This window comes from Teleopsis dalmanni, chromosome 1 (genome assembly GCF_002237135.1).
Source record: "Teleopsis dalmanni isolate 2A chromosome 1, ASM223713v2, whole genome shotgun sequence".
Lineage (NCBI taxonomy): Eukaryota > Metazoa > Arthropoda > Insecta > Diptera > Diopsidae > Teleopsis > Teleopsis dalmanni.
In genome coordinates this window covers 65,237,881-65,265,283 of record NC_051846.1, presented here as the reverse complement: position 1 = coordinate 65,265,283, position 27,403 = coordinate 65,237,881, and the positions used below count along the sequence as shown (strand labels likewise).

Below are 27,403 nucleotides of genomic sequence, written 5' to 3'. Positions count from 1 at the left end.
CAGCCGATGTTTATATACATAGTACATAATAAAAGTATATATTTCTGTTAAACGAAGTCTTAAATCTACAAATTTTTATTTTACTTTGTTAATACAAATGCTTATTATATTCATACTGTCAAAAAAATATGGTTTTTGCGGTCTTCAATTCAGTTCCAGTCGAAGTTCCTGTTAGTAGTTGCGGTGTGTACTACCATAGTAGATACTTTTTTGTCTACTATACAATTTTCCTGTCTAATATTGCTAATCATAAATTGATACTACTAGTTAATATTTTTATTATACATTGCAATTGCATTATATATGCACTTATTTATTTATATTAACGGACCTATTCTGTGCACTTGACAGATTTGTCAAATTCTTTAATAAAATTTTTGATTTTTATAAAGCAGAAAGCTTTTTGGTATTCTGGACACATCTTGACAAATTTCAAAGCTCGAGTACCTAATGATTCTCCCCACACTATAGTGTAAAGTGTTTTGTATAGAAAACTGTTCGTATTTGTTCGTAACTGTTCGTAAAAAATGCTTGTATAGAGCACATATTTTAAGTTGCCAAAAGCATTTTTCATGCATTCAAATAACAATAAAAAATATGCTTGTAAAGAGCATATATTTTAGTTAACAATATTTGTCATGCATGCAAAAATTAAAAAATGCTTAAAAAGAGCATATTTTTATAGTTGTCAACAGCATTTGTAGTATTGACAACTAACAAGGAAAATAGCTTTTTATTTATGTTACAGAATACCAAAACCTTTACAGCAGTCAATTTTGACAAGTGTCAATTTTTGACAAGTTTATAAAGTGCACAGAATAGGTCCGTAAATATATATTACAAACCCTGCTAGGAGAGAATCTGCTGATTTCTGCAGACGGAATAGTTTGCAAATATCATTAAACAATTGAGATGATTTTCAAAACAGACAAAAAGTTTGACGATGGAATTGTTAATTGTGGACTGATCAATGATATAGTATAATCTGATTTTAATTATCTATTTTCAGTTAAAAATGTATCTTGCCTTTAAAAATATAAGTAATTTATTATATGTGCTCAAGTGTAAATCTATGTTTTATACAAAGCTTAGCGCACTTTGTATCATTCAAAACAAAAAAAAAATATTTTCTCGTAAATGTATAACTTACACATTTCTGATAATATTAAATAGAAATTAATTATTTATTAAATATAAAATTAATATTAATTTAATAAATACATAGCTAATTTTTACTAATGTTATATGTTTTTTAAACCTCAGTAAATAATATCGTCTTTAATATGTTTTCGATTTTCAATACACTGAATATAGGGTTCATTGTGTACAATTATTTGGTTAAATACCATAAAATATTGATCTCAGGAGTCGAATATGACAACGAACTTTTTTCATTCTCGGAAAGTGTAAAAATTCGATTATTAGCGGTTTATAAAATAGGATGTGTTGCTTCCTGCTATTTTTTCTTCAAAATGTATTAAAATTCTGATATTTATTATTGAACAATATTGCTTTGACTAAGTGCCGAGGCACAAATAGCCCGGTACTCACGACGAAATTTGAACCGAAATATCTCACTCTCAATTTTATAATTTGTATTGAAATCAACAATAATTTTACTTATGCCCTGCCATAGACACTCTACAGATCATAGTCCTAAGGGGGTCATGTGAAGTAATAATCATTACAATATATTTTAATTTAGAATCTTAAAGATTTGCATTAGTTTCTCAAGTTTCTCAAGTTTATCTAAAATGAAGATTAATCCTTAAGTTATTATATTGTACTTGACACATATACTCGTCAACATATTGTTACTAACGGAAACATATTTAGTTAACAAGAAAATTAGTTGAATTTATTACTAATTTATACGTACTAGAATTATATTAGAAATCATGAACACTAGTTTTTGTATATGTTAATATAGCTAATCGAAAGGCGGACCTGCTGACATGAAATTTTTATACAAATATTAAATTATTTTATGAAAATGTATTTCTTTCATTATTGTTAAAATTAAAATTTATGCAATTAATTATTAAAAATTGTTTTTCAATTAATTGTTAGTACTTTATTTTACATTTTATTTTTCATATCAGTTACGTTGTTAATAAATAATTTATAGTACGTGTAAACTGTGATTTGCAATGAAAATTATGCATATGATTTCCAATATAATTGCCCTCCGTGATCATTTATAAAGCCTAAGGCAGTACTGGGAAGCAATTAAAATATAATAACCTTTTACTAAATTTTCATATAATGTTTAACTATTATCATTAAAGTACTTAGAACCTATAAGTAAAAGAAAAAATATGATCATTAATTTACCATTATTAACTTTGACTTTTTTGAAAAGCAATTTTTTCTTTACTAACACCTGTGTTTTTATTCATTTTATATGCATAAATAAATAAAAGCATTATAATTAAAATTAGTATAAACGATTTTATACTTTAATTTTTATACAGTTATTGCATTGATTTTTATGGTGCCTAAGTTTTTATGATTATAACTGTTATTATGTTTACTGTACAGTAAACTCCTGTTGCGTTACAGGAAATACTTTGAAATGCTTTCAAAAATTATGTAACTTTCAGGGAAGTTATTTTGATAATATCATAAAATGTTTAATAAAGAATTTTATTTCCTTCTTGCCACAGCATTAAATGATTAAAAAATTATGAAATCGCTTAACGCATACAAAATTCAGAATTAACAATTCAATTAAAAGAACTCCTTAAAGAGAATCGCTTCTTCTTAAATATTAATTCTTGTCACCAAATTGGAATTAATTATTCGAAACACGTAAATCCAGTCAGCCAATATCAACAAAATATGAACACTAAAGCCAAACCACACAGTCAATGTATAAAATTTATTTTGAAAGAAATTCTAGGAAGAGATTTCTGTGCTCATCTATGCCACATTCACATTTCTTGGTTCTTATCGTGATTAAAATTAATAAGAATTTGTTTGTTGTCCAACAGATATAAACTGTTTGAGGCGCAACAAATCAGTTGTAAGTATGAATACTTACAAGTAGTAAACAAGAGATTTTCTTGACACATACAAAATGCAGATATGAATAATTCTGATATGGGTGCAGTCCGGACCTTGTGTGTTCGGATGAATGCATAAATTATGTATTAGAAGTCTTCTTTTAATTGTTTTATAAAGGGTTGCGTATATGCGATTTCAGTTTAAATTTATTTGAAATAAAAATAAATAAAATTTCTTTTAGCATTCACAGATTATTGCATTCATGCCCTATGACAACAACAAATCTTTTAAGTTAAAAATTTGTTTAAAAAAATTAAAATTATGTTTTTTACTTCCCCATTCGATTCTAAGTGAAGTGATAGTTAGTTGTAGTGGTAGATAGGTAAAGTAGATCAGATCCAAAAATTCCATAATTAGTTAGATAATAGTTATATCTTGCTCAATTTTTGAAAATTTTTTGGTTTTTTAAATCATTTAAATATATTTAAGAATGCAGGTATTTGGTTGATTTTGAATGTTGAAGATGATGTGGAGTGTGTAAAATAATAGCACGTTCATACATGACTAAGTCTGGACAGTAATGCAACAACTGCTATTGTTGTTTTTTTCGAAAGCTACAGAATATGAACTTTAAATCATGAATTTTTACACCAACTACCAGTACCATGGCATTAACAGAAACGCAAAGTTTAAATTGAAAGAAAATATAAAGAAAAAATGAGTTAAGCTAGAATCAAAATACGAAAAATTATATTGGCTTCTTGGGAAAAATTTACCCGTCTCTCAAAGCAACAAATTAATGATATATAAGTACGTCTTAGCTTCGGTGAGGACGTAAGGCTTGTAGTTATGGGATGTTATGGAGATGTTTAAAATAAAATTTTAAGAAATTTTTTGTAGTTTATTACGAATACAACATCACCCTAACGAGACAGCCCTGTGTAATACTTTTGGCCAGCTGAAGAGACTTAAACGAATTAAGACTACAGATTTACTCTCGAATTAGTAGTCCAATAGTAATTTAGATTATTACTAGTGCTAATATGCTAATGTAGCACTAAGTCTTTGACAAATTGACCATTTTAAAACATATTCTGAAATATAACATAACTGGTTGATAGTTCTCTACACTTAAACTAGTCGTAGACAAATAAAACATTATTTATATTAGTGTACATATTGTGTTTCAAATAATAAAAAAAATTTGTTTCTGCATACACTCTGTTATTATGAATCATCTCAAGGGACATAAAGCGTGTAGAAGAACGAATGAAAATAATAACTGATCATCTATAATAAATGTATTAGAATATTGGCATATAATTAATATTTTAAGAAGTCGTATATAAAGAATTTTCTTATTAAAGCATTGCAGTGGGATTTAATGAATAATCTTTATGTGGTCTTCCAAGTAAATCACACTAATGTGGTTAAAATGAAAAAAGGCGAACTATTAAAAATGATTACTATTTATATGAATATTGTCTAAAAAAAAGTATTATTTAAAATAGTTAAAATCCATATCTGTAAGAGTGAGCTGATGAAAAATGGTGAATGTTAAGTTCATAGTTCTTGTTGTGGTTACTACTCGTATATTTGTATTACGTCTCATAAATTATTAACTGAAACTCTATACATGGTCTCTTACTTTGACATCGAATTTTTAATTTCTCATTTAAGAAATAAAAGTTCAAAAAACATTTAAAAATATAACAAGATTAAAAATTTTATTGCTGTACTTACATCCTCACATGATGTTCGACATGAGCCATAAACTTCATTGCAACATGCAAAAATATCTGTAAGTAAAAATACAAAGAAAAAAATTAGCTTTTTACAATAAAAAAGTTTATTTAAGTAAAATTAATCAGAAGCAAAGTTTCTTGAAAAATATCGGTTGTATGCTTGCATTATCTTTCAGATTCGGACGTCCTTATAATTTATAATCACAGACACAAGTTCAGCTTTCATTCGCATGCACTCTATATTTGTTCATTAAATTCACGTTTCTCATACGCACTTGTTGTGTGTCAAATTTAATCCCTCCTGCTCCAAACAAGCCAAAGCCAACAACTTACACATTTTCACTTGTACGAGTAACTCGCAACGCAAGACGTAAGCCTCTACGTACGAGTATTTCACTTCGAAATTGTTTTGCATACATTTCTCCTATGTGATTAATGTCCGACATTTTTCTGAACTTTATTTCTTGCTGTTTGTTTTGATTAAGTATCTTGACTTCGTGTATTCCGCAAGTGTTTTATGGGAGCGAAAGGCAAGTGATACTCACGCGGCGCGAGACACAAATGACGCAACTGTTACGGGCGAATTTTGTGGCAGTGCCCGTTAAATTCCAAGAGGAAATACAAATTTAAGTTGTCCCCTCTTATTGTTGTCACTGTGAGATAAAATTTAATGCAGCCAAAGATACTTTCTGTCACAGAACTAAATTAGAATGAACAAACAACTTAAGATTTTACAATAACAGCATTGCCATCATTTAACACTGAGCAGTATGTTGATTAAGTAATTTAGAACATTTCAAGAATTAAATAAGTTAAAATATTTCTAAGTTTAGTACAGATAAATTAAGGAATTATGAATAAATAATTACGGCATTTTAATAGTTAAGGTTTAAATAATAATTTTTTACAATATTTTTTAACGAAGAGTTTTCAGATAGAGACTATTTGCAATGAAATTACCAGCTCAAAAAGTACCCGGATTTTGAAAATAAAACAAAAATTTAAATTTTATTCCAAATTTATTTTACATCCTTCTGAAGCGATACACATATGCCAACGCTTAAACCAATCTTCCATACACTTTTCGTATGCCCGTGCAGGTATGGCTTTTAGTTTCTTCGGCGAATTCTCTTTTACCGATTCAAACGACTCAAAACGCTTACCACGAAGAGACAATTTGAGTTTCGGGAACAGGAAAAAGTCGCATGGATCCAGATCTGGCGAATATGGTGCCTCATCGGATACAGTGGTGTCGTGTTTGGTTAAAAAATCGCGTACAACAAGAATTTTTCATAGTAAAAATCGCTAAGTGCACTTGCGGTAGTCTCACATTAACAGCTGCTGTAAACAAACTAATTGACAGATGGCGCTCAAATTTGTACTATATGTTAAGAAAACATAACAAAAAATAAATTTTTAAAAAAGGTCTATAACTTAAGGAGTAGTTAACAAACAACACAATCCGGATACTTTTTGGGCAGAAGGTATTTTAAGTAAGCATAATTCATAATCAAGTATAGGCCTTTTCTTTTGTAAGCATATCACAAAAGAACAACTGCTTATTTTAAAAATAACATATGAAACAACAACACTGTTGGCTTATTTAGTCCAACCTTTTTGAAATTGCTTAACTAATAAGCAGTTCAAATCATATGGTTGCCATGACTAAAAATTCGTCTATTGTGAAGGATTTTTGGAAGTACGTACGAAACTTCCAGTTAATTATCAACGAATGATTTAGTTAATTATTCGTATTTCGTGTCGTCATTGTTCCTAACAAATACGTTATTTTTTTTATTTATTGTTTTACTGTTAAAAGGTACGAAAAATTATATCTTATTCAGAATCATGTAAAAAAAGAATTATCGAAATTTCAACATTAAATTTTATTACGTGTTTTGCACATATAACCGGAGTTGTCATCAAAAGTAGTGCTTATTATATTTGGCCTTATATTGTTAAATTTGCTGATATTCGAATAGTATATATATTAAGGGATAAAAAAATTATCCATCGTTTTTTGCACCAAAAAAGTCGATTTAATTTTATAATTAGGGCGGCAAGACCGACACGAAAGCTGTCTGAAGATAGCGAAGACACTAGACATCAACAACAAGACAGTTGAGAACCATTAAAAAAGAGCAAGCTACGCAAAGATACTCTATATATGGGTACCATATGAATTAACGCCAAGAAATTTGATTCATAGAATTACCATCACTGAAACGCTACTATAACGAAACGAAATCGAAGCATTTTTGGAGTGAATCATCACCGGCAATGAAAAATATATTAGATACGATGATATCCAATGCAAGTCAAATGCCGAAGAACCTCACCAAACGACTTTAAAGCCCGGATTAACGCAAACGACGCTATGTTATGTGTTCAGTGTTACAGTAAGGGACTTTTCAATTACGAACTGCTGCAGGCTGGTGCAGGCTGCGCAACTGGTGCAATTTCGGTCCTTCACTGCTGATAACATGACTGCTTGAACGAAACAATCAAGGAAAAGCGATCAGAATCAGTCAACAGAGTTGTAGGCTGGTTCAACGCTTAATTTGGTCATTTACTGTTGACAAGACGATCGCTTGGACGAAACAATCAAGGATAAGCGATCAGAATCGACTAACAGAGTTAAGTTCCATCAGTACAATGCTAGGACACATACATATTTGATAACTCGAAAAAAAGTGATGGAAGTTAGTTGGAAAGTTTTGATACATCTAATGTATGGCTTGGATCTAATAGCATTTGACTACTAATTCTTTTGGAAAAAATTGAAAAAAAAAAATGAAAAAATTGACCGACTGAGAACTCGCTAAAAAACTATATAATTATATATTAAAATATATATAATTTTGTTTGTATGATTTAAATTATGAATTTTATAGTTATTACTGGTTATAGTAATTATTTTTTATTCTTAAATATTGCGTACTTCATTATTAATCATATACTTAGTTTTATTTAATAATATTTTGCAATAAGTTCTCATTGTCTGTTCTTTTATTACATTGAACTGCATTCACTGCATTTTAAGTATTTAAATATTTTCCATCGTTTGTGTTTGGAATTGCAAAATAGTGCAACAAAGTTTAAAAAAAGTTTGAAAAAATTAAACTTGCAGTCTTGTTTGTTGATTTTGTTATTGAATAAATATTTTCAATAATGAGTTTGGCTTTGACGAATGCATATTTAATACACAAACTTGCATATTGCATTTTTGAATAATTTCAAATATAATTTGAAGATATAAACAAGTTATATAGTGCATATATATTATCGACTTTATTTTATAGTTATGTATATTCTAATTGATTGATGGGTAAATCAACTCAAATTTTTGATGAAAATGCCCATTATTTTTCTGGTGATTAATTTTTTGCTCTTAGTGCATATAAAAGACACTGTTTATTTATTTAGTTAAATAAGATCTTTGGTTTACTTATTTTACTTTTAAATAGCAGTCTCATTGATATAATTAGCCATTTTAAGTCTTCTTTAATTTTAAAGATTTATGCATTTAATCTCTCCAAATGAGACTTAAAATCTTTGGAACTTTTGGACTTTGAAATTCATTGTGCCAATATTTAAGATATCTATCTAATATAGAGACAATGACCAAAATACCATTACAGTAATCAAGGTCTCATGGAATAATTACAAATGTTTAATATTTAGAGAGCTTAATTAATTTTAATTAGAAAAATCTAAGAAAGCAAGTAATTGAAAGAAATAAAAAAATTGCTTAAAATTACGTTAAACTCGGTGAACTATAGACCGGTGGAATCAGTGAGGGATTAGTTGGGATCTCATTGAAGTTGAAAACAAGAAATTACATGGGCCTTATGAAGTAAATCAGAAGCTAGTAGGTTAATCTGAATTCAAATCTGATGCTCTAATGTCTTGTTGGAGTTAATTTGAAAGAATTTTATGCGATGAAGTTAAAATGGTGTGAAATAGTCATATTGTTTTTCGAAATTATTTAACAAATTTTTTTTTTTTTAATAAGTAATATATGGAATAACATCATATCGTTACATCTAGCATTCACATAAAAAATCTAAAATAACTGATGTTACATTTTCGTTAATGATAGCTTAAGGCTTGACTTTCGTTGGATTCTCTATCTAGCACTTTAGTAATGTCTTGAGTAACTACAAAGTATAACCTTTTTAAAATTCTTTTATATTTGTAGAAGATTAAGATTTTTTTGTTTTATTTTATAGCTGTTTAACTGTTTTAAGTTTTAACTTTTTTAATATCCCAAAGTGGTTCCTTATAGTTTTTCATAATAATCCAAATAGTAGTTTTCAAAAGATTGTTTATAAAATTACCTATGTTGACTATATGCCATATATAGTATATATATATATATTTGACTTAATTTCAAAAGTTTTAATAAGTTAAATGCTTTTAATTTTCATTTGCAATAATTTTCTCTTGGTTTTCCAGAAAATATCTTATAAACTCAAAAGTAGTTTTCATTAAAGTCATACGACAATCTCAATTACTTTATTCTTCTCTATTTTAAAGCTTATTATTTTAATGTTTCACTTTTGTTTAAAGTGATAACCTCATTAATGCTGGTGTGTGTTTTGAATATTTATTTACTTTTGACTAGGATTTCAATTTCAATGTATTTTTATTTTTTTTGACTCTTAGTTAGTAATTTTAATCGGCAAACCATAACGCATTCAATGTGTAATTAAAATTTTAAAAGCAAAATAAATTTATTTCTAATGCTTTCAGTCTGGATACGTCAATAAATATAATAAAATAATAATCGATTTCTTTGAATTTTAACTTAATTAGGAATTCAAAACACTATTAAATCATCAAAACACAAATGCCGCCATTGCGACAACTCGTCTATATTTTTACCGACACTTCGTCCATTTTCTGATTAATAAAAAACAATTTTCTTAAATGTCTTACGGAAATGAAGCAACAAATATTTTTTTTAATATAACAGAAAAATAAAATGAAATCTATTTTTTAATATTTTGAACTATCACAAGTTGAGAGATTTTATTTGTATATAAGTGTCTAAACAAAAATTTATGAAAGTATTAAATTCTAATATTAGTATTAGAATTTTTAGCACATAGAAAAGTATGTATATTATGAAATTTTGATTTATTTCAATTATATTTATTTATTTGTTTTTATATATATAATAAATATTGAATAGCAGATATATTGTATTACATCGGAATTCGGATATGCAGAAACTGCGAAACATTTTTTTAGCAAATGCCCAGGTGATATAAGAAGAATGAAACATTCTACTATAGAAGTCAATAAACTGATGAGCCTGGCATATCTACCTAAATATATAAAATAAAAACAAGACAAACACAAATAATAATTTTAATAAATGAAACAAGTCAATATTATATGATTATATAATTATTATATGATATATAATTCACATTAGTCGTAACTGAATTTAATGAATTGATATAATTTAATTTAGTTTAAGAGAACTGTTCCTTTTACACTAGATTTAATCGGTTGTTGTTCCTTTGAGTGTTTTCCTATGAACTCTATATAATTAAATACAAGCAAATGCTTAAGTCAGATGGTGTTTTGCCATACAATTATGGGTTCGAACCATGATTCGAACCATGAACACAATACACCGATTTCAGAAGACAGGCCTGAGGTTTTTACAAATGTTGCATGATATAGCAGATGTGAAAATTTACTTCTAAACTAAAATATTTGTAGTTGCCATGAACTTCGTACTTCTTTTACTTATTTAGTTGTTACTTTTTCTAAATAAAATCAAATTGTTTCTTATTAGGTATAACTTCACAACGTACCAAAATCCAATTTTTATTACAATAAAAAACAAATTTGAACTTAGAATTAGTTTTAAACATAATTTCTTCTTGAAAGAATAGTTCTTCTTAAATAATTTCTTGCATCTATAGATCTATCTATATTTATTTATCTAGATCTACATCTATAGATGTATATGCATACATCTTAAAAAAGAACGATCGATCAAAATTTGAGAGAACAAAATTGTTCAAAACAAAACTCAATATTGGAAAGGATGAGAGAAGATCTATGCTTCACTGCAACAGAAAGTGACACAATGCGAGAGCGAAGGGTAGCGATAGAGAGAAAGAGAGAGAGAGAGAAAGAAAGAAAGAAATAAAGAGAGAAAGAGAGAGAGAGAGAGTGAGAAAGAGATAGAAATAAGGAGAGAGACAGACAGAGAGCGAGCACGAGAAAAAGAACAGAGATATAGATATATAATTTTTATAATAAACACTTAAAATTGTGAGATTTATAAAAAATAATTTAAGATATATTAGGACAGTTTGAAAATATTCTATGAAATTGTATTTATTCTAAAAATCAAATTAAATTTTTTAAAAAATTACATTTAAAAAAAATTATTTTGTATGATAGAATATATATAATTTTTCCGCATAGAGAAAAAATATTCATTATATCACCAAAATTAAAAAAATATTTAGTATCTTTTTAAATTATTTCAAATGCTCAGAACTATTTTAAGCATAAACCAAAGTTTTTTAATATAAATTCTTTTTTATTTTTGCTTTCATTATATCTTATACTTGCTGCTATTTTTATTAGCTAAAGACACGCGTGGCAAACGCATTTTAATTTAAAGAATTGTATTTTATTTTTAATTAAGATTTTGGTGACCGAATGATATATTTTAATAATTTTCAGAAAGAAGTCAAATATTTGAAATACTTTTAAGTACATTCCTATTATTAATTAATTTCAATCAAACAAATATTTGAATTATAAATTGAGATGTTTTATTTACAATTTTTTGTTTTTAAAAATAATATAAAAATAGAGTTAAATAAAGATATTTAATTTGAATTCTTGAACTAAATATTTTTATAAATATTTTTTTTTTAATTTGATATAACAAAATTATTATTATTAATTATTTATAAAAAATAAATGGTGGAAGTTTATAAATCATTGTAATATTGTTGCTTAATAAAATTGGCTTATTGTTAGATTAGGTTAGGTTATGATGGCAGACCAAAAACGCCACGCGTAAACTATTAAGGTCCATTGCGATACCAGAACAGAGTCTTAATTTTTTAGCGATAGTGTGCATCGTTAGGATGCGCGTGTTATTAGCGAATTTTATTAGGATTTCAACAGAAACCTCAAGTATTTCTCCAGTCCGGTAAAACCAACAGCCAAAAAATAAAAAAACAATTCCATATTCATATATAGCATTATGTACTACAATAGAAAAGTTTGAAAGATTTTTTGGTTTAGAAATATGGTAGTAAATAATTTTTTTTTATTATTGTGAATAATAATGTAATGATGCTTTGCAAAACAAATAACAACACTCTGTAAATGTAATGTATTGTACTACTTTTTGATTCTGACTTTATGACACTGAGACTCAATGAAATGTTTATATATACAGTACCTAAATGGACAAATAGGCAGACATACAGAAAGTCCAACAGACAAAAGGATATCGCTAAATTGATTTGTTGACTACTAGGCCAATCATGTTATCGGAGTTATCGGAGTATCAGATATATGTTTCACCGAGCAAGAAATAGTAGCTGCCATTATTTTTTATTTATTTTTTATTTTTCACAATTTTATAGTGAAGCTGGAGTTACTAGTTCTATATTTTATTATTAGTTCGGAGCAAGAGTCAAAGAAAAATAGTAAATAATGAACTTATAACAATTATTAATAATTTTTTACTTTTTTAATTATTATTATTAAGTATAAATAGCCAAAATAAAACGGCAATCAAATAACCTACACTTAATATAAAATAAATAATACTTGTTTAAATTTATCTTTCATTATTATTAATAAGAAGGAATATTTATAGATAATCTGATATTAAACTTACAAATTTAATATATCAACAATTTCCTGTTGGCATTATTCTTTCATTTGTAAACTAGTGTGATAAATATATAATTTAGTCAATAATTGACTAGAACACATAGCTGATATTTGAAATATTTTTATTTTTATAAATATTCAATTGCTTAATTTATTTTTATTGTGATTCGAAAAGCAGTATGTGTAGATCATAATCAGTGGCTTGTGCTGATTGCATATTTTTTATTCTTCTAAATTTAATAAAATTAATTATTCTAATTTTTAATTTTTAATTTAGAAAAGGAAGGAAATGGGATCTATAGGATCTATAATCCATAATCTATTTAAATGAATATATTTTTTATAATTGTTCATAAGGGTAAAGTGAACAGAAGCATTAATTAATATATCTTTCTTGTTATTTCTTTATTATTTCTATTTCTTTATTTATTTCTTTATTTCTATAATAAAAGAGATTTTTAATTTCGGAAAGGAAGAAAATGGGATTTATAGGATCTATAACCTATAGTTGTGTTGTTTAAATAAATATATTTTTCATAATTGTAAAGTGAACAGAAGAACTAATTATTATTTCTTATTTTAATTATTTGTTGTACAATTGTCTTATAATATTTTGAACATTTTATAATACTTTTATTAATAGCCAATAAAAATAAAATAATAATTTTTATATAAAACAATTATTTATATAAATTAAATAACAAAAACCAACAAAAATCTATATTTTTTAAATAATTTGAATTAATTGCCACTACTATGCTGTAATTAATTATTTCATGTTTCACAAAATGCTCTTTTATAAAACATTTTAAATATTTTACTGAACAGACACAAAATGTTTACTTAGAATCTTACACATCAATATAAATTAGAATATAATGAAAAATCTTCTATATCATGAACAATAAACATTTTTAATTTTGTTAAATTATTCCGTTTAAGCTTCAGATATTTAAAAATTAATTAAGAATTATAGCCAAATATGAAGTAATTAATTCTAACGCTGCCTCAAGCAAAAGCAATTCACTCTTATGAACTAGAATAATTGCATGACAATAAAAATGAATAATAATTACTTTAATAAAAGACACTCAGCTTTAGAGTGCTAATAAAAATTTATATTCAAATTAATTTTAATTTATTAAATTTACAGTAGCTGCTGTAATATGCTGGCGCCTGTATTTTACTCTTATATTTCTGTTATAATTTCTTTAGTAAAATTTATTGAAATATTTTTCCCCTTTCAATTTTGACGCATGCAATTTGCGTTCACGTCTTTGGCATTTCTTCATCACTTTCAATTAGTTTCAAACTTGTTGCGCCGCCTAATGTCATTAAAACTTGCCTTTGATTAAGTCGAAAGAGGCTTCTGAAAAAAGAAGATAACCACTTAAATAATGCCTTCCATCTAAGGCATAACTCGGGTATGGCAAATATTTTTCTTTGGAATAGCAAATCTTAATCTACGCATGCAAGCGAACTCTGTTTCGTTATTTTTTGTATCTTTCGGTTTCAATTAGCATCTTTCAATTGCAAAATAGCAAAACATGTGTTGTTGTAGTTTATTAAAACATTGTTTTTATTTTACTGCCTCAATTTTAGTTTGCAGTTCTAATTTTTTAAATAATTTTTTTTTTTATACGTATATTGCCTTTACCGGTGTTCTTTTGATCTATTCCTACTTTTTATTGTAACAATTTTTTGAGGTACTTGTCATTTACATATCTGCATCTTGTGATATGTCTCAACTTGAAAAATACTTGACATTCATTTCCCTCATCATCGTTTGTATCTCAACAGTTGAAATTAGCTGTCACTGAGACATTTTATTTATGTTGTGTTAGAAATGCCATCAAAAATTGTGAATCTGTTTGTTGCGTTTCAGTTTGTGTTGACACAAATGCCTTTCATATGTGAAACTGAGGTTATTATTACTTCTAAAATTGAAATTATTAGCTCAATATATACATTGTAGTTTTCTTAATTAGTTAAATATACATATACATTTTTTTTTGCAAAATGTAGGGTAATGTTGGAAAAATCTCATAAAATTATAAATTCAATTTAAAAATTGTTCGTGTCTTGAATTTTTTTTTATGTATAATTAATCTTTCTATTTCAACATTCTAGTATTTTATTCTATTCTAATAATTAATTTATATTTTTATTTCAATTTATTATAACGTTAGTTATAACAAAACTATTCTCTATTTTAGCTCGCCAATAGCATTATACAAAAACTATTTAATAGCTCACAACCGTCCTACGTTTTAGATAGCAGACTATATGTTAACCAATATTTTTGAGCTTTATACAGTTTGTGAATGGTTAAGGTGAACATTGGATATTTTCGCTATGTTCCCTCTATATCAATTACGGGGCTCTAGTAAGCTATAACTAATATATTTATGTTCTCCACCGATTATTAAACAGTTCAATGTGGGCATAATATATTCTCATATAGTGAGAAATAATTCACTCACTCCCTCAATATTTATGACTGTGTTCTAGCCGCCCCTAGCTAAGCATTTTACCTTCATATCGTTTAAAAATGGACATAGGGCACTATAGCATAGTAAGTAGTATTACCCTCCTATATTTACGATATATTCTGGAAGTCATTGGAATAACCATTTCACTTTTCGAGGCATTAGAATTCTCAGTTCTCTTAAGATAGAGTACAGTTGATATATATTATTTAATATATGTTGTTTGAATTAATATATTATGATAAATAAGTTCGTTCACGGTAGATTATAATCTGCGTCGTAGTTGTTTGTATAATGTATATTATTTATATTATTCTGATCCTTCCTCTGCAGATTGTTTTGGTATATATAATTGTCAATCTAATTGTTTATTGTGCTGCTATAAAGTTTAATTAGCTCAATTTCTTGATAGCCAAATTCCTTTAATTTCTAAATTTTCTTTATTATGTTTATCATATCATTTAACTCAGCTATTTCTTTATGTTTTTCATCTCTGCATTTTTTCGGTTTTTCGATTAATGCTTCTTTCGTGGTATTATTATTAATTCAGTAAGAACGCTTCAATTATAAATATTTACTATTTTATTATTAAACATTTAAAATTAAATAACACGTAACAAATTCAGTTTTTAACTCTTCGAATTATCATAACTTAATTTTGTGAGAATGTATGTATCTGATTTTGCCCATAAGAACATCACCGTTCCAGCCCCTAATATGATATATAATTTTCTATCATTCAACTGAAATAATATTTCATACCATTGAAATCCATAACGGCTACATAGTTTTTCGATTACAACAACAATAAACATAAATAATTTTATTTGTATTTGTAGATAAATTGATATTACGGATCTATTTAATATTACAGATCTATCTATCGTTTCACAGATTTTTCAAGTAATATGAGTGAATTAATAAAATCAGAACTTTTATAACTGAACAGCAACTGAACAGACTATATGAAACTTTGGTTTACTCTATATTACTACTACTAATAATTATGTATATTAAACTTATTAAGAGACTATAGATTCTATACTTATGTTCTGTAATGGAAGAGGATTCGGTTTAGCGTTGCTCGTGCATCTCTGTTTGCCTATCTGTCTGTCTGTTTGTTGGTTTGTCTGTTTGTTGGTCTATCTGTTTGTCGATCTGTCTGTTTGTCGGTCTGCCTGTTTCTTGGTCTGTTTGGCTACATACATTATATATATTTATATATTATATATGCCTTGTTGCTTTAAATGTACAAAATCATCTCTTAAGTTTCTTGAGCAATTGGATTTTATTTCGTAAAGGGAATTATTGTGAGTACTGGCGATCATAAATAATCGATAAATGGATGAAATTAGGTCACTATATCATGGTGCGTCCATACAAAATAACTGCCAAAATGGTATTAATGCTTTTAAACACAATTTGTGTGAGTATTGGACTTAACTTAAAAAAATAAATCTAAATATATATACTATAAGTGACCTAATAGCAAACAAGGCGAAGGGTTAGCATTAGCATTATAAGATAATACAGAATGTTTAATTGAAAATAAAATATGCAATATTTGCTAACTAATATTTTTCGTTTTTATTTTCAAGTTTTTCTACATCTGGACCAATTTCATTAGTTTAAATACATTGTATTTTATATTATTTTTATATAAATATTTTGTATAGTTAATATGTAAAATATAAAGACAACCAGATAAACTTGAATAGATTCATAAGTCTCATAATTTCGATCTAGAATATATCGTTTATTATCTATATAATGTCTTATGGTATCTGTACAAGGTTCCAAACATTTTAATTAACCTAACAAATCCACCAAATCCACAAATCACAATAGTAGAGTGAAAGGCATATTAATTCATTGTATGAAGGGTATTGAAACTTCAGTAAAGCTAATACAAACTTTCTTGTTTTCAAATATTAATGATTAAAAATTAATTATTAATTAATTATAATAAAAACTAATCATATAAACTGTTTTATTATTTTAAACGCTTAGCAAATATTTATTGTATTATTTAAATAAATTTAAATAAAAACTTGTTATCCTAAAATAAGTTGTAGCTTAACAAGTCTTACATTATTTTTGCTATATCATGTTTATTAGATATGAAATCCAATTCGGCTGCTTACAAATATTTAAAATATTTTTTAAATGTTATAGTGTTGTATAAAAAAAATTAAATTTTTAGATAAGTGCACTGTATATACAGTGTTATATATATATTTATATACATATATATATATATATATATATATATATATTTATATATTATATATATATTATATATATATATATATTTATATATTATATATTATATATATATATAATATATATATATTTATATTTCGCTCTCAATAGTAGTTTTGCCAACCACTTCCCCACATAAAATCCCTTATCAGTTTTTTACTCATAAAAATTCCCAAGACAGATAATTTTTACATTTAAGAATTCTCAACCAATCAAAATATATTGAACTCTTCTTTATTATTAGAGCTTTACATAAATCATCTACATTTTATAAACAATCTCACACTTTTTCTAACAAATTGAGTTCAACAAAGTTTATCAGTTGAAACATTCTTTACTTATCAAGTAAGCGTTTTAAGGAGAGTTTTTTACAAGTAAAAACAGCCGGCCACCGACTAATCGAACGTTATCAGTTGTAAATGTGAAACATTGAATGCAAAATAAGATTTATTCTGAATTTAGTATTTAATGCAGAAAATAATTTTTATACAAAAAACAAGTTTGTCTACTACACTCTGAGATATTTTTGCATATTATACGAGTGTTGCGGTTTAATTAAATAAGTGAATATATTTAAGTAGAACTGTAATTTTTATACGAGTCATAGACTCTGTGATATGTAATGCTATTGTGATATGTTTACTGTTTAGCAATCTGTAAATATTTATAAATGTACCATTATATGCATATGTATCTTAGATATACAGTACGCCTTTAGAATAAAATCTATGATATTAAGCAAAAAAAAAAATGCCTATCCCTTGACGTAAGTACAAATATAGAAATCTCAAAGTCACTTTTTCGGTTTGTATTGGGTAGAACGTTTTGCATATTAAATAGATTTCCCACTGTTCGCAATTCAAAACAGACAAAAAATAAAAATTATTTCATAAACAAAACTAACATTTTCAATTACATTATTTAAAACGATTTAAAACAATAATCTAAACAATTAAAGTGGTTCTTAGCATTTGTGTTTATTTAATAATTTTACATATTTTCCCTCATTTCGAAACATATGACAGTAAAAGTAAACATATTGATAAAGACTATGAGAACTTCTTTAGAATATGGTCTATTGCTAAAAAGAGATATGTGATTTCATGAGAATATGATTTAGTATTAATTAAAATGATTTTTAATTTTAATTTTTATTTGCTTAAAACTGTTCAAAAAACCTGAAATATATACTCATAAACCCTCAAAATATAATAGCTGTAGCATTACATGTTTACCAACCATATATGCTTTTACCAACGATGGTAAATATCGAAAATATCGTTCCGGGTTGGGCAATAAAAAACCTAAAAATATTATATTTATGAGTTAAAAACTATTTAACTTTCAGTTTGATACTCTTACCATTAATAAGATCAATGGAATTATTTTGATTTTATTTGAACGTCATATAAACATAAGTGAAATAAGTAAATATGTCAAGTAAAACTGCTGAACTATTATCCAAGGCATCACAAGTTTAAATTAAGACTCATCATTAAACTAAACAAACTTAATCATGTAATTCGTAGAACATACCCTGATTGGGTGCTAGAACAATATCGTTTAGATGACGATAATTTGAATGGAATTTTTTCCAGATGTCGATGTTTCGCTTTGTGGGTGTATTAGAAAACAAACCACAAAGAGTCAATATATGCTGTGGCTTTATTGGTCTGGGGTTGTGAGAAGTCCATACTTTTTAAAAAGGCCGAAGGTATAACATAAACTGTCAATTTTGATCGCTCCAGCCACTTAGGTACCAATGTGTATAACTAAAGATTTACATAAATATGGAAGATATGTGCTTTTAACAGAATGCTACCAGATAATACCTAACATATGTTTAATATTGGACTTTGTTGCGCAAGTAATATTCTCAGACATATAGTCCTACGTCTCGCCGACGTGAGTCATGCAATTTCTCATCACTAGGTGGAAGAGCGAGATGGATCGTGTTTCTGTGAACAATCCTCAAACTCTCGACCTTTTCTAAAAAACCATTTACTTGTGCCAATAATTCATTGAAATTTACTTCAAAAAGAACTAATATTTTAATATTGTATTTTAGAGTCGTAACAAATATAGACCTTGTATTGAAATAAAAGTTTCATCAAAATTTCATTCATAAATGTTGATATTGTATATACATGAATGAGATTTTGTATATTTGTACGCAAATTATGTACATGGAAATGTTGAAATGTTTTCATCTTCTATTCATCTTCAGTACCCTGAACATGACTATAGACTATAATCGAAATAAAGGATGAAATCTTTTGTTGTTTTACTTTAAATTACTATTGATATTTTATTTAAACATGTAAAATTTACATCGAAGAAGTTGTACTTTAAAAGATACAGACATGAGAACTAGAAACAAAATTGAAGAACAACGCAATGAACATTCAGAAATTGAGAGTATTTGGTTAAACTAACACTTGTGAAATTGCGACGGGAGGCGCAAGGCAATACTAGATTAGTATATATTTGATATTATTTTCAAACACAATAGAGACTTAGGATATTGATTATTTTGATCGATATTAATAATTTTGTTGATTTCGGCTATCACTTATAAATTCAATGAAACGAATATTATAAAAAATTTTGAATATTTCAAGTTTTATATTATTAAAAATTAATCGTTAATTTAATATTAATTTTTTCGTAAATTGAAGTAATAGTACGTAAATCTGTTGTTAATTATTCACTTAGAGGATTATTAGTCAAATGCATGCTTTTACTATGAGATTTATTTTATGAAGATAGTCATATATCATTATATATGCTTTAGTCTATGATTTAAATTTATTTTTAAAATGTGCGAGTATTAAACAGTTTCTGTAGTCCTCGATCTTCTTAATTTATCATGGCATAATTAAAATTAGATTTTCTTGACTTTATGCGAATTAAAAATTTCTTTATTCATAAAATCTTCTTAATCATGCAATTTACGTTTATCGCTTCTAAGTTGTTGCGAAACTGCAACTAAATCAGAGAGACTATAAACTTCAAAGTGATGATGTACTTAAAAATATCTTCAAAATTCGAAATTCTTGAAATCGCATTAACGCAACATGCGCACATCGCACCAAAGAATTACACACTTAATTAATGAGCGTTTTTGATCTCAAAAAAAAGTATTTTTATATACAGTAATATTATATACTAAACTATACGCCTATATAAAAAATTTAAAAAGAATTATTATAATAATACACAGAAAATAAGCCCGCAACTCTGGCAAATGACAAAACATTTTTTGTTTTCATTTTAAAAATACGAAAACAAAAGAACCAAATCCAAGCCAACAGGCAGTGCGGCCTGTTTATGTCTGTCGGAGCTGAATGAAGTGTTGTCGGTGGCACAAATGTCTGACTGTCATATTATTTGCGCTTAACGCTTTACCACATGTCACACATGTTTGCCCGCATCAGTGTATCATTCAACGTTGTTGTTCCAGAATCGAGGAAGTGCGTTTATATTGAAATTTGCACAATCTTATGGTTACAAATCAAATATTTTCCCTGCTACTGCAGCAGTGGCAATGGTGGCAAGAGCATCACAAATTCAATTCTTCACTCTGCAGCATCACCAACGAGGCACAACGGAGAAGAGCGATGTCTAATTATTTTCTGATTAACTTAAGTAGTCGAATTAAAGGAGATATACAACAATAATTAAATATCGCACCTACTTTAGTTATGTATGTAGGTATATGATCTTGAGTTGGGGGAACTAATCCATATGTCTACGATTTTTTAACTGATGCATAAAATGTCAACTGCATCTGAGACAATTTTACATTTTGATCGCCTTAAATGTCAAATAAATTAAAAGACAAAGTAGATGAAGTATACAAAATCTGAAACTGAAGATGAATTACAGAGCTCATTACATATATTTTAAAATGCTTTCGGTCTTTTAACCATGTAAGTGGTAGTGATGTGGATGTGACAATTTTGTTGCACGGGGAACAAAATGTATCCATCGGTGCCACTGGCCACTGCTCTATATGAGGTTATGTATTTAATATCCGCTTAAGCGGATATAATAGTTCAAAAAAAAAAGGGATCTCTAGGGATATGGATTGTAACCAACTCAAGTATAATTATTTGCTTTGTGATATTAGGAAATATTTATTTATTTTTTTTATTAAAGAGTAGACTTGAAAATTGCCGGTACTGCGTCCAGAAGAGACCTATTGTACCAGTTTCACTATTGATTAAACAAAGCCCCTTAAAGCTTTGTGAATGAAGTCTAGAACTAAATCTAGAGAAGAGTTCTTAGTCTGTTCTCGTGACAGAAATTATTTATGAAACAGGTTTCTTCTGTGCGTTATTAAAGCTGGACAGTCACAAAGAATGTGCATGGTCGTTTCCTCATCTTTGAGACATAATCTGCATTCCGAGTTAGCAGATAATTGTAGTTTATGAAGGTGATATTTCAGATCATAATGACCTGTAAATTATATTTTGAGAATTTAAGAATGTCTTTGTAGGAGTAGGGTGTTATTAGTGCTTTGCTTTGTCTGAGTCCTGGAAAATTTACCCAGTACTCCAGCCGCATATGATTTTCCATTTCCTTGATAATCTGTTTTGTACTGGCCCAGTTTATTCCACAAAAGGGTTGAGGGCCTATAAAAGTAGTTTTTGATGCAGTTCAGGCTAGCTCATCAGCATTTTTATTTCCCAAAACTCCTCTGTGGCCCGGAACCCAGTAAAGGCTTACCTTATTCGGAGCTGCAAGTGATTGCAGAAGCTCGTAACACTCAAGGACCTGTTTTGATTTGAAAGTTCAAGAAAAATATTAAGAAATAAGGTCTAAGGGTTATTCGTATACGAAATATATGAAATATTTCCATGACAACTGATAATGGATGTTTGGGAATACTCGCAATAGCTGTATGGTCAGCCAATAATTTAATTAATTAATAATTAAAAATTAATTAAAAAATTTTATTTTGTTACAATTTCACTACTATCCGATAAGATCCCCTCTATTGAAAATTATAGTTTATATTAAAAATTTAGTTTCTGTCGTCAAAACGGACGTTCAAAATCAATTTAATATAAATAATAATGGTATAATTATATATAATATCATCATACCAGTATTAGTGATTTATAATTGTAATAAAACATAGTTAAAATCGGTTAAAATTAGTTAACAATAATATATTTATTAGAAATGTTTACAGTGTGTTACACCATGAGGTTAGCTTTTCGTCTAATAGTATTGAAATTGTAACATATCTTGTTAAGAAGAACCTATCTAACCTATCTTGTTTATTACTGTATACTGTCTGATGACATTATTGGGTCGTACTTGGAAAAATCTGCTGTAATGGTGCTCAAAATACAACCATAAACAGTGATTTATTTTTATATGCGTGGGTAAACATGCTTTGGACGACCTTTATTTATTTTGAAACTGGTTTTCATGTTCTGTTGTCAGAGAAAGACTCACTTGCGTGGCCCTTGTTAAATGAAGGAGAAGGGCTCGTAGGTTCAATGTTACAAATTGTTGGGTAATTGTTATTATAAGAATCTTATAATATGTTATATGTTATTATATGTTATTAGAAGAATATTTAGAATCCAAACAGAGAGCACTATAAAACTTTAAAGCAGCTGTGAAATATCTTTTCCATTTCAATACCAGTTAATTTCTAAATTAATATGTTTCATCAGGTTATGATTTCAGAACCCTAGTTTTCAAAATAATAATGAAATTTATATAATTGAAATATAATTTATTGGGCTATAATTTTATTATTATTTAAACAATTTAATTATAGTTTTTCTTAAGTTTTAAATGATTACATTATTTATTTATTAAATGTATTCCCGTACAAAGTTCTTTAGTGTCTTAGAATAATGTCACAAGAATAGCTCCTAACAGAATACGATTTAAATTAAATAATAAATAATAATTAATTAATAAACTTGTATGTATTGGCAAAGAGAAACGAATTTGACGGAATGAGAGCTATATGAGCCATACCGTGATATTGACATAATATGCTATTGACATAAGAGTATAAAAATTCAGTAAATTCTGAGTAGAAAAATCGGCACCCGCTGTTAAAATATGGACGGTGTTTGCGTTTTCTATATAAAAATCAGGTGACAAATGATCTGACTATACTCGATATACTAACTGGCAACAGCAAGCAATTAGTCGGGTTGGCTTGTGAGGACTATTAGGCAAGATTTATCAATATATATAATGTAAAGTAAATGAAGTAGGTAGACTGAAGAGATTGTTCCATAAACAGTTCATTATCTTGTCTATTGGACAAGACTTATCAAAATAGATAATGTAAAGTCAATGAAATAGACCGAAGAGATTGTTTTATAAACAGTCTCTTCTTCAAACAATATAAATGAATACATATAATTTGGTGTTAAGTAAATGCTCTAATATAAATACTAAAGACTATTTTATTCGTTAATATCTTATTTTCAAATCTTTGATGGTATCTTGATGAAGTTTTGGTGGATAATAGACTAATTAAAATTTAGGTTACTTTTGTAACCTTATTAACCTTGCTTCCGGAATTATTGTCACATCTATATAATAATTGATTTCACTAGTGACTAGTCAATACTTACCGTAACTGAATTTATCATTTCCATCTGTATCTGTTGCCTGCATTCCTGAATCCGCTTGTGAATCGGACTCTTGATCGCTGTATGCAAAGTCCTCATTATCGCTGTTGGCTAAAAAGCTATTGCTGGCCGGTGACGAATTTCGATTTTGTTGTTGTTTTCGTTGTTTGAGCTGTCGCTTATGATTGTTGTTATTGTTATTATTGCGTTTCTCGAGTCGAGCGGAAGTTGCTACCATGAATGTTAATAGCAAAATGCTCAGGAAAAGATAAAACTCCATACGCTTGCAATGCATTTTTGCATTGATAAAAATGTCAATGTGATTGTCGAAGTATTTCGCTTTTAACACTGACAAATTACTTTTTTCTTAAAATTTTATGAAATGGCATTTCTTTTATCGTTTCAAAATGTTCAATTAATGCTTCTCTAATTTGTAGTATTTACATTTTTTTCAATATTTTGTATTCTCTGTAATTCATTAAGAAAATTTTCATTTTTACATACACAATTTCATTTTGGATTTTTTTTGACTTTTTTTTTAGAAATTTTAAATTAATTTTTATTGCTTTTAATTGCTTTACATTCATTAATTTTTGCGATGACTAAAACGAAATAAATTTTTATGTTCTCTTGGCTGTTTGTCACTTAAATTTGTTGCTCTTTTATTGCCTTTAATTTTATTTATTATTTCAAAATTTTTTATTATTTTTGTAATAATTTTTATTTTAACGGTTGCACAATTGTCATTTGTTTCATAATATTTTATATTCAAAATTAGCACCACAATGAGACTTTAAGTTGATTTCATTGATACAATATATTTATAAATTATTTAATTTGTAGTTCAGTTGAATAATTTCTTTCATTATTATTTGATTGAATATCTATTTTTGTATATTGTTTTTAGATAAATATCTATTTAAATGTGTATGAAAGATTTTCAAAGCCTAAAAAAAATTCAAAATTTTTTAACATTTTCAATAATTGCTGTAAGGTTGATATGTGATTACGTAGCTCTTAAATATATTCTTAAATATAAATAATAATATATAAAACCTTTTTAATAAATTAACCAAGTTAGACATTTCGAAAAAGTTCCCATTACAAAGAGGCTTTTTAATGACATTTATGGATGTCTTTCTTATGGATGTTTATGAATGTCACTAAGACAGAACATTTTTCCATTATAAAGTGGCTTAATTTCTTATTAATGTTTTTATATTTTAACGAAATATAATACTATTAAAAATAATAAGTTTAAATTCTAATATTAAATTTATATTGGTTTTATTCATAACATTTAAGAAGTATACTACCCCAACTCCCATATAAAAAGAGAAACTATTAAAGTACCAGTTAACAGTATTACAAAAACAGAAAAATACACAAAACCAAAAAGGTATAATAAAAGTGCCAGCTAATGGGACTTAGAAATCGAAAGAATAATTTCATAAAAAAGAATTAGAAATATCTTGCACACACAACTCGTAATATTTTTAATATTAAATACTTCTGATATAAATAAAATGTTAATGAGCTTTTTATGTATTATCATTTTGAATAAGTCATTAAAATTAATTTTAAATAAAATATTTAAAATTCAGAAGGTATTTCCTTAATAAGTGAAGCATAAAATTGAAGCAAATGCCACCTGCTTCTTTGTTGCAATTTCTCTTAATTTTTAAAAGATAAAAGTAAAATAAAAATCTTCAATTTTTATGTATCTTAGCTACACATTTGTTTTGGATGTCATCTGAAACCTGCTCGAATAATTGTGTTAAAAATCTAGGTAAGATCAGGGGTCAAACGCATTACAGAAAAATGGCTGCATCACTAAATTATTCCTGATTATCAAAACCGGTCCTGATCAGAACTCATCTTAGTATCTGATCTATCTACCTATTTTCAGTAAAAATGAGGTCGAAGTATAGTATAGGACTAAAATGAAGTATTGGACTAAAATTCATATTATCTTTAGGGTCAGGGCATCAAATTTGTTCCGCATCAAGGACGCAGCAATACTTCATAAAATAACACAAATAAGGAAATCTAATATTTTCCGATAAGGAAATGGCATAAAATTATGTAGAGTTTTAGTTGTCAGTAAAAATTTGAGTTCATAGTTTATGTGAGTTTAGGATATATTGTTCGATCCATATCAGGATACAATAAATACATTGTATGTTCTGTATCATATGTTTTGCGAAACAATTATTCAGAACACGTCTAAGAGTACATCCTATAGTCGTGATCAGAGAATAACACAAAACGGTATTATTATTATTAGTTATAAATTATACTTTTGATATAAATTACTTATTAAGTAATTTTGGCTTCGAATCATACTGGGAACCTAGAAGATTTCCGTATTACGATAGTGTGTTATAATTCGGTCTGGACAATTTATCGACGGCTTTAAATAAATTTGTATTAGGCATAGTATAGACTTCTTTTCTAGTTAATATTATTGAATATTTTCTTTACCCATCTAATCAAAGAGCTCAAGTAGCGTAAACTAACATTCATACTTGCGGTTGTAAGCATATAGATAAATTGAAACATTAATAAGAACTAGAAATGTAGTACAAAAGGCAGAAGGCAGAAGTACAGGTAGTAAAAGAAAAAAAAAACAAAAAGGAAAAATTCGATGCAACTCAACAATTTAACTACAGTTAAATTTTTTTTTATGAAAACTCTCAAAAAATATATAGTATTATAAGAGATTATATTGCCATTAGCAAAAAAAGATAATTTTATATCATATAAGTACTGCCTAATTAAAATTGCAATAAACCAAAGGGTCTTCTTTTAGATTAAATCTGACAATAATTGCTACTGTTACTATTAAATGAAAAAAAAATGCTCGTACTTGCGGAATAGCTTAAAAATTTTGTGGTTTACCATTCAAAGGACATAAGCAGTATAAAAATATTACCTGCTATACAAATGTATTAAAAATATATATATTTGTAAATACGAAACAAAGGGACTCAAATACGAATCTACTCTAACAATATCTTGAACATGTTTATGAGACCAAGAACCTGGCAACAAACGGCAGCCTTTTTAAAGGTGTCAAGAGAATTTTTCTGCCTTTCCTTCATATAAGAAGTAAATTATGCTATTCTTATGCTACGAAAAGTAGTCATTAAAGTACAAAATGCTTAAAATTTAACACTTTCGGCTCTTGCAGGAACATCAAAGGACGTCTGTCTTTTGCTCTTCGAAAACTGGGTTAAGGAGAGTGCATTTGCGATTGTAACAAATGAAAAAATATAATGGAAAATTCTATGCAAGAAAACATGAAACAAAGTTTATATTTACTTTGTGTTCGGCAAAAAAACAAAAAAATTACGAAAACACAAAAAAAATAAATAAATAAATGATGAAAAACCTG

At 27.1% G+C, this 27,403-nt stretch overlaps 1 protein-coding gene across 1 annotated transcript in view; it reads right to left on the bottom strand.

The window, feature by feature from the left end:
• The window catches only part of LOC119683197 (reversion-inducing cysteine-rich protein with Kazal motifs-like), a 52,161-nt gene extending 27,699 nt beyond the window's left edge, over window positions 1–24,462 (bottom strand). The window contains exons 1-2 of the mRNA XM_038096828.1: window positions 24,010–24,462; window positions 4,750–4,805 (exon numbers count right to left, since the gene is read on the bottom strand). Of these exons, the coding sequence (XP_037952756.1) occupies window positions 4,750–4,805; window positions 24,010–24,301 (348 nt within the window). The 5' untranslated portion in view covers window positions 24,302–24,462. The remainder of the gene's footprint in view (window positions 1–4,749; window positions 4,806–24,009) is intronic.
• Between the last annotated feature and the right edge of the window lie 2,941 nt (window positions 24,463–27,403).